The sequence below is a fragment of the Rhamphochromis longiceps genome, linkage group LG13 (assembly GCF_057381845.1).
Source record: "Rhamphochromis longiceps isolate RC_006_pf linkage group LG13, R_longiceps_female_GT1.1, whole genome shotgun sequence".
NCBI classification, from domain to species: Eukaryota; Metazoa; Chordata; class Actinopteri; order Cichliformes; family Cichlidae; genus Rhamphochromis; species Rhamphochromis longiceps.
Window position 1 is genome coordinate 10,484,896 of NC_140569.1, and position 16,707 is coordinate 10,501,602.

The window sequence follows — 16,707 nt, forward strand, 5'->3', positions numbered from 1 at the left end:
CGTTTGTGCCGAGATGGCCACTAATCTTCATTTGCATATATCTGCTTTATTTCTCAAAGAAATTTATTCCCACAGTTACATCTCACTGCTCTTCAATCACATATGTACCCGCTGTATGACCTGTATTACCTCTAATCTCTCAGTCTTCTTAGACGAGGCTTTGAGCAGCTCCAGACTGCGTTTCAGTTGGCTCTTCTCGCTCTCCAGCTCCCTGTTCTCGGCCTCCAGCTGAGCAGCCTTAGCCCCCGCCGAGCGGAGACTCTCAGCTGAGCGTCGAAGCTCCAGGTTCTCCTGCTCCAGTTGAGTGTTTTCTTTTTCCAAAGCCTCCAGCTGGAAGGCCATGTTTTTCAGGGTGTCCAGCTTCTTCTTGAGGCGGCGGCCTTCTGCCTCAAGCTCACTATTCTCCTTCTCCAAAGAAGCCACCTAAACACACACAGGAAACAAAGATGAGAAGCAAAGCATTTGGCAATACCACCAAATTCTTTTCATCTTACTCCAACAATTGCTTCCAAAAAAAAAAATAAAATAAATCTGAATGTGAGATAAGATAAGAGGATGAAAACTTGCAGACACTGTCACAAAATGCACCTGACCTTTTCACAGGTGATTCCAAGACTGGCAACTTTCTTCTGCAGGCTCTCGTTTTCCCTTTCCAACTTCTGTATCTGAATTTCCAGCTCTTCTGCTCTCTCTCCTTTCTCCTTCATAACTTCAAGCTCTTTGCCTGCAAAAATAGATGTTTAACAACAACTAGAATGTTTATCCATAACATTTTTATAGCACATGAGGAAAGATGAGGGGGGAAAAAAAAAAAACAAACAAAAAACCTACCATTACTAACTTGCTGTAATGAACCATAAAAAATAATAAACATGTCACTTACGCAGCTGTTTCCTTTCAAACTCCATCTTATTTAGTTTGGCAGTTGTCTCACAGATCGACTCGTGGAGAATGCGGTTCTCTTTTTCCACATCCTTGACCCGGGCCTCGGCACCCACCTGGCAGCGCTGACGCAGAGACGACACGGTTTGGCTCAGGTGCTTGTTCTCCTGTTCGAGACCCTTCATCTGGAGAGCACATATCAGTTTTATTGAAGGCTAACAGACAACTTTAAGATAAATTATTTACTTTTGGGTGAATTCTATGCTTAGTGACCATTTTTGCAACAACTAGCTTGGCTGCATGAGCCAGTGCTGGAGAAAGACTTTCATTTAGTTTCTTTTAGTCTAGTTAGATAAACTCATTAAAATTCAATTGACATCAAGAAAGAAAACTAATGATGTGTTAAAAAAAAAAAAGCAAAAAAACCCCCAAAAAAAACAGAAACTTATTAGGAGTATGCAAAGCTGTTCATGTATTTTGGAACATCACATTAGCCACATCTCATTATGTTCCCAGCCAAGTGCATAGATTTTGCTGCAGTAATCCCAGTGTTCTCTCTGTGTAGCTAATCAAGGCCGGATTTTACAAATCAGACACTTAAACTAATCAAAGGTGTCAGATTTAGGTCTAACGGCTGCAAAGTCCCTGCAGACGGGCAGCGAGCTAGTGCATCTGGGCGACAGAGTGCCAGAAATCTGTTCAGTCAATAAAACATTAGTGGAGTTTCCACTAAACAGTTTTTTGGAGCCAAACGCAAATCAATTACACAAAGATTGCTTTCAAGAAAACTAGAGACTTCAGTAAATTACACAGCCGTGTAGTAGTCGTGTTGTTTTAATGAAATTTCCAGGAATGAGAGTCAGTAACGGTTTTGTGGAGAGCACAGCGTCTATGTCAGAGCCCCATTTGTATTAATGTGTCTGAGACTGTCCAATAAACTGGAATGTTAATTACATTTTAAAGGCACAAAAATATTACACAATTGGTTTTCAGAAAAGCTGCTCTCTAAATCAGTCAGTGAAGTATCATTCTTGAAAAGAGGCGCAAGGGGAGAGATTTAAATCAAAGTCAGGGCTAGCTTTCCAAAGCTAATTAGCTTTTTACCAAAAACTTTCCACTCCAGGTTATTATTTTTTAGAAAAATATATTTTTGATATTTTAGGCACATTCACAACTGAGTAGGATGTGACCACTCCAAAATATATTTGGATTACTGACTTCTAAAAATTGTGCATATTATTTTTTACTGATGACGTGTCATTTCCTGTAAGCGTGTGCGTACCTGTCTCTCTGAGTTTTCTCTGAGGGTTTCCAGAGTCTTCTCCAGCAAAGCCTTCTCCTTCATCAGGTCAGTACTGAGAGATTCGGCACTGCGGAGCGACTCTCTGTCTGCTGTCAGTTCGCTCTCCAACGACTCCAACTGCAAACAATAATTAAAGCAAGTTTGCGATTTTTGTTCTTGGGAGTTTTTCTTATTCTGTTACAGAATAAGAAAAAGATGCACAGGAGATGGTCTTGCAGCATCAATTGTGTGGACGACATATCATAGTCACAAAGATGGCAATGCAGTTATTAATCTGTAACAAATGCTGAATACGTCACCTCATTCTGTCACTAATCTGCAGAGAGACACATAGAAGCAGCTGTTCACACATTAAAAGTAAATATTACTGTGGCTCGACTCTTCCAGCAGCTGCATTCACATTTTAATGTGCTCTGGCTCCTCAAGCCACTCAGAAATCTAACTCTGAATTTTCTCTTTGTGAGAGACGAACACAATTTCAAGCCTTTTATTCAACGGCCACAGAGAGAGGCTTATGTTTCTGAAAATAGCTGAGAGACTTCTCTTAGCAAGGGGCACTGGTGTGTCAAACACTGGAAAAGAAAAGGCAATGCAGGGCTCCCCGGATTTATAGGTTTGCTTTCAACCTCCCATCCACCCCTTTCTATACCCTCTCTCCTCCTTTCTGTCCATTTCCTACTGAGGGAAAAGGTCTAGAGTCAAGTACCAGGATGATATATTTTAGAGGAACTTGGTGCAATATGCTAATCTGATAAAGGACATAAATTTTAGCCTCAAAAAACGATGTAGAGCTGCAAATCTATACTAGAACACACACAGAATACCCACTTTATTTCAGTCATAGAAATGAACAGTGAACAGGACCTACATGTGAAACTATATATCCAGTTTTTATTGGGGAGGACTTGGGGTACAGGCAGGCATTTCTCCTTCGAATAACATAATCGGAAGCATAGTTGTCTGCGTAACTTTGAGTCATTCGACAAACATCAGATATGTTTAATCCAAACAGAAAACAGGAATTTACTTTCAGCTAGTTCCCAGAGAGAACAATAATAAAATATGACGTCAATTCTTACTTTCTTGCTCAGCTTCTGGTTTTCCTGGTTAGCTTTGACCAGTTTTGTCACAGTGTCCTGACTGGCCGCTGCTCTGAGTTCCTCAACCGTCTTCAGCAGGGTCTGGTTGTCTTTCTCCAGCTTTAGCAGACGGCTTGACGTTAGCTCATTCACCTCCTCCCCCAGAGACTTCTGAGGGGCTGAAAAATATGGATTACAAATAGCAAATGTTAACAACTAAATCCAAAGAATTCTGTTTTGATTTTTGATTAGTTCGTTACCAGGCCTCTGGAGAACTTCAGTACATGTTGAGGAGCTAATTTAGCCATTTAAATCAGCTGTGTTGATTCGAGGACATCTAAAACCTGCAGGGGCACCGGCCCTCGTGGACTGAGATTGCCCACCCCTGCACTATGGTATAACTTTACAGGTCTTAAAGCCTTTAAAGTGCCATTTTAACAAACAAACTCCCACACAAAGTCTTTATCCAGATCCCTGTCTTGTTAAACCTCTTAACCACTCTTATAATCCAAACGCACTGCTGATCTTTCAGGAGCGCTTGAATATTACTTACAGGTCTTAACCAAGTGGAAAGAAAACCCAGTGGAAGCTGACAAATGCACAAGGGCCATAGAGAAGACACCAGGATTAAGAGCCAATGACCACAGTCTGATCTGTCGGGCCATCTGAACCCTTAATCTTGGTGAACTCAGGTGACTGTCAGCAGCATTTTAACTCAACATGCTATTTTTCGACTTTTCAACTCCGTGGCTCTCCTCTAACCTTCTGTTAGCTCTGGTGTCTTTGATAATTGTTCCAGCTCCCATCCAAGGTGCAGGGATTCATCCATGCTCTGTTTCTGGGCCATCTCAAGCACAAGGTTCTCCTCTAACAGCTCCTTCATTCGCTTACGGTCCATGTCCCGCTCCTGGGTCATTGGGGATATAACAAAAGTTTTCATCACTATTTGTACTTTCCAAATAGTACCGATACTGAAACACTGAATTAAAAAACTTATCATCATACCATCTCCAGGTCGTGGATCTTTGATTTGATCTGTAGATTCTCCTTCTCCAGGAGATGTAATTTGTCGGACCGGGTCCTGCTAGCATCTAGCTGCTCCTCCAGCATCGTCTTAGTCTCCAGCAGAATCTGGTTGTCCTCCTTCAGCTCCTACAGAAAAGCCAGCAGGTAATAAAAGGTGAACAACAAAACTACAACTTGGACATGTGCTCTCTTTAAACAAAAACGTAAGATTTAAATTAATATATTGCATAGACTGGGCTTACACAGTTTTACATATGCATGAATCTTTATATATGTGAATGGCACAAAATATTCATCTAGAAAAGTGTTTTCTGTTAGATTTATAGTTTTTATTCAAGAGAGCACTAACAATAGTTCAATTTCTAATTCAAACATCAATACTTATTTTTTAAAAACTAGCAGTTTGCAGTGAACACAGATATTGCAGTATAGATAATAAGATGGGTCTCATACTGGTTGCATAATATCACAACACTGCCAACATAAACTAGAGTTATTAATATTTGGCTACGAGATCATGTTTGATCTGTATGTGCAGCCCTGTACCTCAACTCTGGCCTTGTAAAACTCGATGTCATGAAGTCTCTCCTTGTATCGGCTCAGCTCGCTCTCCAGCTTGTCCACGCGTATCGCTTTCTCTCGGAGCGAATCCAGCTCGTCACGATAGGCCCGAGCCGACCGAGCATCTGACAGCAGCTGATAGCTCTGAGGGAGTTGGCAAACAAATGTGCAGCATGATAATGTGGATTCATGAAACAAAGAGCAACTGACAAAGAATTTCATGGACAAAGATGCAAACAACCAAAACATGCATTAAAGAAAAAAAAAACAACAACAACAACACTCAGTGAATCTGGAATCTTGTAAAAATATAAGCTATTAGCAACTTTAGCAAGTTTCTTCTGCTACATAAACAGATCAGGCCAGAATGAACTCGCCCCACAAACACCTCTGGAACCACAAGAATTACCCTCATGCACCTTGTTTACTGCAGTTCACCAGTCAGCCTGTCGCCCACTCCCTATCAAAAGCCATGTGAGGCTGCTGCTTCACTAAAGATAGCTCCAATAGCCTGTAATGAGCTAAGTCACCTGCTGACTGATTAAATCCTGGCAGAGCTGCACAAACAGAGGACTTAGAGGCACAAGGAGCAGGTGGAGGGGACATGTAGTCACATGAATGTTTGTGTGTTTGTGTGCATGTAGGTGCACAAGCATGGACGTCAGTGGAGACGTTACCTCTTGCTGAAGTCTCTTGAGCTCGACCTCCATGTTCTCAAGCTCCTGCCTGGTGTCCAAAAGCTGCTCACTCTTCTCCTCTCTGCAAACAAATGAGAAAGGTTAGCAATGGGAAAAAGGTTAGAAACATTAAGCTTTACACTGAAAAATCCCATGCCAAAGGGTTTTTGTACTTTTTGTTTTTAAGTGTGGATTCCTATGTATATCAGTTCTCGGGATGCACAAGAACATTCCCTTAGGGCTGTTTCGACTTCAAAGCTTTCAGCTACAGTTAATCATTTACAGGTGGAGCACAGAAATGAATATATGAACAAAATAAATGATCAGAAAAGTAGTTTCAGTAGGTAGACAGAATGTCAAACTTCTTTTATATCGTGGGCCACATGCAGCCTACTTTGATCTTAAGTGGGTTGGATCAGTAAAACTCCCTCTGTGTCAGTGTAAAGAAGTTTAACTACACATTTAATACCTGAAACACCTAAGTTAATACAACACTAAGTTCCAGTTTTTCTACATGATAAAGAAATGCTGCTGTAGTGAATGAAAGAAAGCATGACTTTACACATAAAGTTCTAGAAGCTATTTGCCCATACTGTCGTGTAATTATTAAAACAGGAAGTCTGTTAATTCACAGAAAAGGTTTAACCCCAAAAAATGTTTTTGGTGTCCTATGAAGGGCCATGGGAGAGCTCTTCATCAGTAGGAAGAGTTGTAAAATAATATGAAAATACAGTTAAAAGTCCAAAATTTGTGCCCTGTTTTAATTTTCAACGCTGCCTATCGGACTGCAGCCTTTGCCGGGCTGATCTTGGATTATGTTTGATACCCTTTAGTTTACGTAATTTGAGAAGCTTCAAGAAGTTATAAGTATTCAGCAACAGGCAGCAGGAATGTAAACCGAGTTTCAGCAGTTAGATCTCTTAAAACCACCGTCAGCTACTTGAAGGCCCCGATCTGTTTCACGTGCTAGTTATGCTCAAATTCCAGCTTTGATTGTTTTTGTCTGAGTCTGAGAAGCTTCTTTGCAATCAGCAGTCATGTAGTCTTTAAAAATAAATAAAAAATACAAATCTTTTGATGCTCTTAAATCTTTGTGTGACATGTGTCATAGTGAGTAATATGAATCAGTTAGGTATTCAGTCCAATGTATGACTGTGCCACATTTTAGGAAATGCCTCCCAGGCATTCTTGTAACGTTGTGTCCATGAGAAAGGGAAGAATAACCCAAAATTAGGTTTTCAGTTGTGCCGTTACTGGGACAGACGCATAAAAATATCCTATCGTGCCTGGTGTGTATGACCTGTAGCTGTCAGGAGCGTCTTTCCTGCGTCTTGCCCTAAATTTGGTGAGTAATAAACAAACCGATTCTGCTTGACAGCACATTTTGAATAACAGCCAAAGGAAAACAGTCACAGACAAATGAAAAACAGAGTTCAAGAGATTGCATGTCAATCTTTCCCTGAGACTAAAACCCCTGGTGCACTTTGGAGCCAAAAAATAAAAAGAGTGACATAAAAACTGGGATGGAAACTACAGAATTCAATTCATTACTCTTTTTTCGCATCAACAGTTGGGTCGATCTACTATCCAAGACTGTTCTGTAACATTTATTTCAATGACAGTGAAGTAGGGCAGCCTGACATTTGCTGTCTGTGTTGCAAATTCTCCCAGCTCCTTCCACAGAGGGTAGCTTTGAAGGAAAATAACTGCATTCCTGAGATGCTGCTCTCTGTGTGCATGTGTTTGCATGAATCCGCTCCACTGAACATTTGATGGACTATTTGATTACTGCTCTCTGGAGTCTCTGTCCATCTGAATAATAAAAAGCATCCTTTAATTCAGGCATTCTCGTTCACCTTCTTTCTTCCAAGGTTCACGTTATTCTGTTTTCATTTCATCAATTAACTCCCTGCCAAAAATCAAACACCTGTCAACACCACCCACGGAGATAGTTTTGGACTCTCATTGTGAATGCATCGCAGTCTGGTGCTTATTTGACTGGTTTAACACGCCATGCATGCACAGACAAACAGTTGTGTTAGTTGCCATATTCAAGAAGCCAAGAAACAAAGAAACCTTTATTCTTAGTCTAACAAATATCTAAATGTCCTCCATCTGTTAGTCTGGTGTTATTTTCATAGCTTTAATTCTTTGTCATATAAAAAAAGAAGTATACTCTTGTCTAAGAACAAACAAAAGCATTCTCAATAAAAATACAGCTTTAAAATGAAAAGTTAGGACACCAAATATGGTTATGTTGAAAGATTTGTTGTGCTTTTCAATCAATCATTTAGATCCCAAAATGTAACAAAATATTACTTTTTACTTTTCAATATTTCTATCTGATTCTAGAACAGTCCAAATTTATATATCTAGGTGAAGCTGTAATACCTCTATATTAAAACTAATAAGCTTTTGGGGGCAGATAAGTGGAAATAGCACAAAAAATGAACAAAAACAGACCACTGTGGAAACAGTGAAACATACCCCCCAGCTCTGACCTGGTCTCCTTCAGACACAAAAAGCAGACACACACACACTTATATGGAGAGACACTGTCTGTGTATGTGCCTGCATCCATAGACACAACAAACAATCTTCCTCTCCCTTAAAGACGGCACAGAAATCATGTGACCAGACTACATCAGAATGGACAGACGGACCTTTTTGTTCCTTGTCACAGCTCATCACATGGCAATAACCTTTCTATCACAGACACAGCAGCACTATAGCAACACTATAGCAACCAACAAACAAAATAAATCTTGCTCTTGTTGTATTGTGCCCCTTTTTAAGTTAACTGAAGAGATTATAAATGTGGGTCAAGGAAGGAAAGATAAGCGAAACGCCTACAGTGATTGATGGCGACCCATTCCCGCACAAGAACTAAGACAAATTAGTTTAAGATCATTCAAGGTGAGATGTTTTTAATGTGACAAGGAAGTGGCTGATCTGCACCTTTATTCTACTGTATATAGTATTTTATTTTATTCTATTCTGTACAGTTGTGTACTGTATTTATTCTTATTGTATTCTAATTTTTGCCTCATAACTTTTGCACTGTCCACTTCCTGCTGTGACAAAACAAATTTCCCACGTGTGGGACTAATAAAGGTTATCTTATCTTATCTTATCTAAGATACAATCAATTGTTGAAGAACCATAATTTAGTCCTTTAGTTAGGCCTCATACAAACATTTCGTTTAAACAAAGGAAACAAAACAACGCATCCTTCGACAAACAGGAATCTACCCTTTTGACTAATCAACAACCTGTTTAAACTGGAGTGAGTCGACAGTTAAAACTGAGAATGAGGCTAATCCATGACGTAGCACATTAGCAAATATTGCCTTATAAGAGACCAAAACCCTTTAGAAGTGATAGCCTACATCAGGGGTGCTCAATACGTCGATCGCGATCGACCAGTCGATCGCAAAGGTAGTATTGGTAGATCGCATGGCATTAAAAAAAATAGATGCCAGCCTATCATCCATCCCGTCACTTGATTGATACAGGGAAGCCAGTCAGATGACAGCAGATTTTTTCTGACGCTTAGGTCGCTGCGCATGCGCAAACAGCGGCGCGAAGTGTAGTAAAACTGACAAGCTAGTCAGCGAGTTAACTCCAATTTTTAGCTCTCGGTTTTTTCTCTTAAACCTGGCCGTCAGCAGCTACTGTCCGGACTATGCATCCCTGGCTGATTCAATTCAGTGCAAGTCATCAGAGTAAACTCAGGTAATGACAAAAAATTTACATAGTTAATTGTGCTGTGAAATATTGGATATTGCGGTTATGCATGTATATACATTGTAGATATAAAGAATCCTCAATATATTTATAAATAAGTATATGTTTTGGATTTTTGTAGTGGGTAGATCATTTTGACTTGGTCATTTTATAAGTAGCTCACATGCGGAAAAAGTGTGAGCACCCCTGGCCTACATTATACATTAACAAAATGTGAATATTATATAATGTGAGCAGAACTCACATCCCAGATCTAAATCCTTAAAATTATTATTTGGTAAAATAAATATATTTTACATTTCAATAAGAACACAGACAGCAGCTCACACTGCATGAACAAGCCTGCAATGTTGGTCATTTGTTATGGAGTTCTATCCATGTAAATTAAGCTTTAGCTGGTAGGTAGTTGGACTTCTCTTTTTCTATAAATTTAAGAAGTGCTCAGGACTTTCTCTGACTCAAAATGGGTCTTTGTGTAATAGATGGCTGTCATTTCTCTTAATTTGATAAAGAAAATGAGGGTACGCTTGACTAAATGAAACCTACATGAACAAAACTACTTGAGTCCTGGTGATTTTCCCCCAAGTTAACCTCTTTGCGGTGAGCTAACATTTTTGTCAACACAGGGCTTGCACTCATTTAAATGCTGTTATGGTGACAGATTCACTTCTTTCCAGCAAATTAGATCCACTCAAGTGTGTAAACAATTTCCTTGACATAGTCTATGTCAGGACTGATAACAGCCTATCACAGGAATCCAATTCATGATTATTTCAGCTGGAACAGAAAACATGAAAATCAACCTCTGTAGAGTAAAACAGTTCCTGCAAAGTTGTTAAACAACACCAACTTCAAGGCACCAGCCAGTCTGTCAGGACAGGTACAAGTTAAGTTCATTCGTGCAGCACTACAGGGAGTGCAGAATTATTAGGCAAGTTGTATTTTTGAGGAATAATTTTATTATTGAACAACAACCATGTTCTCAATGAACCCAAAAAACTCATTAATATCAAAGCTGAATGTTTTTGGAAGTAGTTTTTAGTTTGTTTTTAGTTTTAGCTATTTTAGGGGGATATCTGTGTGTAGGGTTAGGGTTAGGGTTACAAGGTGAACAAGGTGGCCATGTCATTAGTTTTTCTTCTTTTATACCCTTTCTTGCCAGCCACGCTGTGGAGTACTTGGACCCGTGTGATGGAGCATTGTCCTGCATGAAAATCATGTTTTTCTTGAAGGATGCAGACTTCTTCCTGTACCACTGCTTGAAGAAGGTGTCTTCCAGAAACTGGCAGTAGGACTGGGAGTTGAGCTTGACTCCATCCTCAACCCGAAAAGGCCCCACAAGCTCATCTTTGATGATACCAGCCCAAACCAGTACTCCACCTCCACCTTGCTGGCGTCTGAGTCGGACTGGAGCTCTCTGCCCTTTACCAATCCAGCCACGGGCCCATCCATCTGGTCCATCAAGACTCACTCTCATTTCATCAGTCCATAAAACCTTAGAAAAATCAGTCTTGAGATATTTCTTGGCCCAGTCTTGACGTTTCAGCTTGTGTGTCTTGTTCAGTAGGCTTTCGAGCCTATACAGCTTGGAGTAAGACAACGTGCATGAAGAGGATGATGTGGACAAAATACTCACTTGCCTAATAATTCTGCACTCCCTGTAAAATACTTCCACTTGAAGTGAAAAGTTTTCTATTCTAACTGATCCATGTCAGCCATTAAGCCTTTGTCTGCTGGAAAATTACAGCACTTTAAAAAAGGAAACTCTATTATTCATAAACCACATTTAAAAGGCCTCTAAGGTTTCTGAGAATGACTTCACTTTTTCTTCTTTTGTGTGTGGCTCATAACAACAACGAAAGCTCGTGCAACTAATAAGTGGGCCAAGTGGAAATGGACTCTTTGGATAAATATCCAGTTAGACTGTATCCTTTTCTCACAATGAAGGTGATTGCTGATCACGAAGAATCTGATGAAGTTCAAATACTGATCCTGATGACCGTGCAAGATTTTATCTGCCCAGTTCAGATCACATTTGTGACACTTGCAACAGTAGGAAACAAAATTGGCACCCACAGAGATCCATTTACAGTTCTAGCTTCTTTTTTCTGTTCCCTGTGCTTAATTTAGATAATTATTGAAAAAGCTGATATGGTGGTTGCACTCACAGTTCCTGCCGAAGGCGTCTTATCTTGGCCTTGGCATCAGCCAACTCCACAGAGAGGTGCTGTCGGCTCTCAGTCCTCCTCATACTGGGAGAGTCACCGGGAGACTGGGTTGAACAGGGAGCCAGTGGAGAGAGCTGCACACAGTCTCTCTCCTGGGTAAGCTCGACTATAGTCTGGATGGGAGCAGAAAATAGAAGGTGAGGTGTTGTGTAAGTGCTAAGAGGGAAAAACAAAGAGGAGATTCACTGATTCAACGGAAGGACTCCCACCACCCAAAAACTAGAACAGAATAAAAAGTGCACACAGTCCCACATACAGCCCATTTTGATCTACTGCCCCCGACAGGAAATGGGATTTTAATTGAAAGCGGCTGGACTACAGTGATAATCTGGAGGCTATTAGAACCCCCTGACACACACACACACACACACACACACACACACACACACACACACGCTGTATCTGTCATTGGGATCTGCACCCCATGGGTTGGAAACTCAATGACGCACGAAGTCAAAGTCAAACATACACACACACACACACACACACACACACGCATCCATGTGACAGTTAACAGTTTCAACCCTTCCTTCCTGAGGTTTCTCTTGTGTGGTAACATGAAAAAAGGAAAAATTTCCACATAACCCTGTTCGAAAGTGACCTAAAGATTTTCATCAGCAAATCTCCCCCAACAACAGAGAGAATTTCAATTCATTAAATTTTCTACACTTCTTTGTTCTTTGGTCTGCATTGTTTATGTACTTTGTCATTTTACTAATAAGCCTAAATAAGTGTATATTCACACACATATACAGTATGTCATTACCTCAAGCTGTGTGTCCCTTTCATCCACCAGGCGCTTGAGGTGGAAAGCCAGGTTTCTGGAGAGGCTGTCCAGATCCTCTGGAGGTATTTCACCACTTTCCAACCACTGCAGGTCCACTACATTTTCTTGGTTATGAGTCACCTAAAATTACCATCATATTGTCAATAAAGCTTTAGCGAATAGTGAATGTAACAGTGAACACCAGCTGAAAGGTTTAGCAAGGCTTATAACATTTTCTCTTTTGTGTTTGCTGTGGAGGAGAAATACCTCTTGGATACGTGATGCTATGGCAGCTTTGGTGTCAAAGTCCAGAGTCTGGATACGCTCAATGTACTCTTCCTTCTTCTCACACTGTAAACAGAGAGAGGAGGATGCAGGGGCAAAAGTTAAATCTCTAAATCTTCAATGAGAGAAGAAGAGCACGATATTTGAGATGTGACATAGTTGATACTGTAAGTTTAATTGGGGGTCCAGAGGAGGTTAGCAGGCCAACAATGTAAACATGAGCTGAGTGTATTCTTATACATCAGAAAGATGATAAGAGCAAAAACAGCTGAGACAGGCTCTTGAACTGAATAAGAAGATGCAAGAAGATGGAAAAATGTATTTTTTTTATTTTTAATGAATAATTCTGATTAGTAGCTAGGCATCTGTGCATTTTAATGCAGCCTTGTGGTAGGCACATTATCAAGTCAGAGTTAAGTGCATGAACACAGGTGCAGCTTCATTTGAATAAAACAATGGAGTTTGTGAAAGGTCAGTGGTTTTATCTGACGTGCAGTGAGTAAGAGCTGAATGCAGGCTTTGTCATAAGACAGGAAAAAGGTCTGCATTGTCATTCATTACACAGCGTTAGTTGTATCAGAGTTAAAGCTGGCAGTAAATCAAGGAAGACTGGACTAAACAGACTTAAACTCTTCCAAATGTGTTTTTTGGATTGAGAATTAAATTGCAAAAGTATGACCACTAAAAATGACACAAATAACAATGATATCTATTTGACCTCCTCATAAAATATCATCTTGAGTTGATAGTCGTCTTTTATGAATCTTCTTAGTCCATACTTTCACAGCAGCATGAAACCTGTATCAAATGCACTTATGTGGAGTGTTTAGGTCGACTACACTGAGCTCTTACCTGGACAGCACAGCCTAGTAGCAACAGCAACAGTTTCTTCATCTCTTCCAGACCTTGTGCTGAAGGAAGACATAGGACACAGCAGGGGAATAACTTTAAATATGTCTGCATAAAAACCCAAACAAAATTCCTGTGGAAATCAAAGATCATTTGTTACGTGTGTCTTGTTACTCCCTTTATTTGTCTGGCTTTGTGTTCAGTTTTTGTGGTTTATTAAGGAGTAAAAACACAGAGGTTAGTTAATTAGTGCTACTGATTGGTGTTTTGTTGATAGCAGTGGAAGTATTTTCCGCAGCCTCTTCATCACAACAAGCTCAGATCGATTGCATGATGTAGGTCAGTAACTAACTCATAAATTAAGCTTTACAAACTGATTTTTTTTTCAATTAGTAATAAATTTATCTTAAGGTTGTGTGTCCTTTGGAAACAGGGCTTCACACGACCAAATTCCCTGTAAAAATCAAGATGTAGTAGGTTCAGATTAAAACATCAGCTTCATCTTATTTTAAGACAGGAATAAAATCATTCCCACATTTACTTCCAATAAGCCTAAATTCTTGGGTTGTTCCCATTTCCCCTTATAAAACCTTTCCTCAGATACAGTGACACGATGTTTTCCACAGCGCAGTAGGCTGGCAGGGTGAACACCCAGTACTTCCACATGTCAGGACATATTGTCAGAAACTGCTGAAACCGACAAACAGCTGCTTGCCTGCTCAACAGGCCTGAGCTCATCTGTGTGATTTGGGACTGAACAACAGCAAACCAGGTGGTGCATGTTTGTGTGTGTGTGTGTGTGTGTGTGTGTGTGTGTGTGTGTGTGTGTGTCACACACTAACTAAGTGGTATAGTTAATGCTAGTTAAGGGCATCTGTGTCTCTCTGTACTAAGACTGTGTTCCCCCAGTTGATAACCAGAGTGTGTGTGATAAGCCAGCTCATCCCGCGGCCCAGGGGGGCTAGCAAGGGCTAAAAATGTCCCGCTAAAACGATCATAAATCCAGATTAGTGACAGCATGTTCTCGATGTAGGGTGGTCTGCTTTATGGGCCAATCATCACAGCTAAACAGCAGGCATACACAAGGACAATTTTCATTGACAACTTTAATCTTCGTGGGACTTTCCAAACGACAAAAAAAGAGAGATAATGAGATGAATGAGTGATGAAAGTACTTTTCATGAAGGACTGAAAAGTACATGTTTGGAGTGGGTTGAGGTGGTTAAAAAAAGCTGTGGAAAGCAACAACTTAAGGGCATTTCACATACAGTGTGGATACAAACGGCACCTCTGAAATCCATACATTCACACAACCCGTAGAAATGCAGACTGGCAGGAAGCGAGCGCATACCATACACATAAAACCATAAGTGGCCGCAAAAAATGACATGGTACAGACAGAGAACAGAGAACAGTGGTCAGCGTTTGCTTGGCCTAGCAGTCAGCACAGCACATGCTGCTTTCTATGTGAAAGAGCTTTTTAAAGCAACAGACACTGTTGTCGCTCCAGGATGGCAAAACAGAGACTCCCATTGCAAGTGTCTATTCAGCTATTTTACAGGTTTCTCTATACAAATCAATTATGCTTCATTCATCAGTCTTGAATCAGAGGCACAAAAGTCAATATTATTACAGAGTAGCCCTGAAGCTTTTGAGAAATTACCAGACATGTCAGAATGCAAATGAGTCAGATCAGATATTAAACTTAATCTCACAGCCCCCGTCTGTGTGACAGCCCCCGCCTCTCTGCCGGCTTGCACGTTGTGAAATATCACAGGTAATAATCCGGTGTGTTCACTGCATCCTGCCTCTAGGATGCTCTCTCTCGGCATCCTTCCCTAAAGCAAGTGGAATTTTGCCAACACCGAAAATCTATCTTGTGTGCCAACTGCTTGACAATGTCAGGACCCAACTGTGCCAACATTTGCAGCATTCATATGTGAGAAAATAACTTTCAGTTATGTTAAATATATAGTGAAGCAGGTCTCTTTTTCCCCCCTCTCTTTTTTGAGCATTCCAGCTAGTAGACCTGGAGCTTTGCAGCAGCCTTTTTTCTTCTTTAGGCACTTATTATAGAGATGCTTCAATCATAATATGGAAATTCTCTTGTAATAGAATTTGTGCTGAAGCGCAACCAAGGAAATGAGTGGCAGGTTGTTGACAACTCAGAGGGAAACTTTCTAACCTTCTGGTATAGAAATCAGTCATAACAAGGTCAGGTGTTTTTCCACAAATCCACTGTGCATGTGACCCAGACATGGCATGATGTCATGAAACATTTTAGAAAAAAAAAAATCAACTGAACATTTATGTCACTGCATTTTAAGTATATATTATCATTAATTAATAGTAAATACTCTTAACTCTTAATAACTGTCTCTAGAAAATAACCAGTGCTGTTTTAAGAATGAATACTGAAGTGTGCTTAGTCAGTCACTCATTATGAAGCACACAAAAAAGTGAATTTGGGCCTAGGAGGGTGACAGATAAAACTAATTCTCAGAGCCACTGGGCTTAACAATAGTCTATTAGAGCCACAGGAACCTATTCTAGTCAGGGAAGGGATTTAGCTCAGCAAATCGACTGAAGCAACCAAGGAAAGATAAGGGGCCTCATAGGATAAATAATTTATACCATCAGAGAGAGCAACCGAGAGACAGAGAGAACAAGAGCGAGAAGCGGTAAAGAGGGAAAGATGAAAGGAAGAGACACAAAAGGAGGAAAACACCACAGCGCACAAGCAACACAAACACAAGGGAAGAATATAGAAACACAGAAACCAAAAGAGACAGAGAGCAGGAGGAAGGCGAAAAGGCAAGGTTGAAAATAAAGAAAGAAATCTCCCTCCAGCAGCAAAGAGGTCGCCTTCAATCTCTGCTGGCTTTTTGTCCTCCATCACTCTCCTCCTCTCTTATCCAATCACTTCATCCACCCATTTATTCTTTGCAACACACATCCACCCATCCTTCCTTCCTACCATCCTCTAACATTGTTATAGAGGATCTGCACCTTCTGAGACTGAGCACACTCATCTAGGCTTCCTTTTTCACCACCTTTCCCTCCTCCCTCTTTTATCCTTTAGGCAGGAAACAAAAGGTCAGAAGGACAGTTACCAACCCTTCTTCCTGCAATGCCACAGCAGTGTGTGGGAGGATGTGAGTCAATTATGAGGAAAAACAGAATTGTGTACTTCCATGCAAGCTCTGTCAGGACCCAATGGCATGCATGTCAGTAATAATACTGGTACATGCAATATGATATTGCTTTGACAAGGTGCCAGAGTCTATTCAACCCATCTCACTGG

The 16,707-nt window shown here is 40.5% G+C and overlaps 1 protein-coding gene across 9 annotated transcripts in view; it reads right to left on the minus strand.

The window, feature by feature from the left end:
- Positions 1–16,707, minus strand: part of ccdc88ab (coiled-coil and HOOK domain protein 88ab) — a 63,995-nt gene that overhangs the window by 16,778 nt on the left and 30,510 nt on the right. For all 9 annotated transcript variants that reach the window (XR_014914283.1, XR_014914282.1, XM_085427514.1 and 6 more), the window contains exons 5-17: positions 13,407–13,465; positions 12,537–12,620; positions 12,270–12,410; positions 11,444–11,616; positions 5,529–5,610; positions 4,837–4,995; positions 4,270–4,416; positions 4,027–4,171; positions 3,265–3,443; positions 2,165–2,302; positions 884–1,067; positions 594–724; positions 130–423 (exon numbers count right to left, since the gene is read on the minus strand). Coding sequence is in view for 7 of the 9 variants with exons in the window: in XM_085427514.1 (XP_085283640.1) it covers positions 130–423; positions 594–724; positions 884–1,067; positions 2,165–2,302; positions 3,265–3,443; positions 4,027–4,171; positions 4,270–4,416; positions 4,837–4,995; positions 5,529–5,610; positions 11,444–11,616; positions 12,270–12,410; positions 12,537–12,620; positions 13,407–13,465 (1,916 nt within the window). In the remaining 2 variants the exon portion in view is untranslated. The remainder of the gene's footprint in view (positions 1–129; positions 424–593; positions 725–883; positions 1,068–2,164; positions 2,303–3,264; positions 3,444–4,026; positions 4,172–4,269; positions 4,417–4,836; positions 4,996–5,528; positions 5,611–11,443; positions 11,617–12,269; positions 12,411–12,536; positions 12,621–13,406; positions 13,466–16,707) is intronic.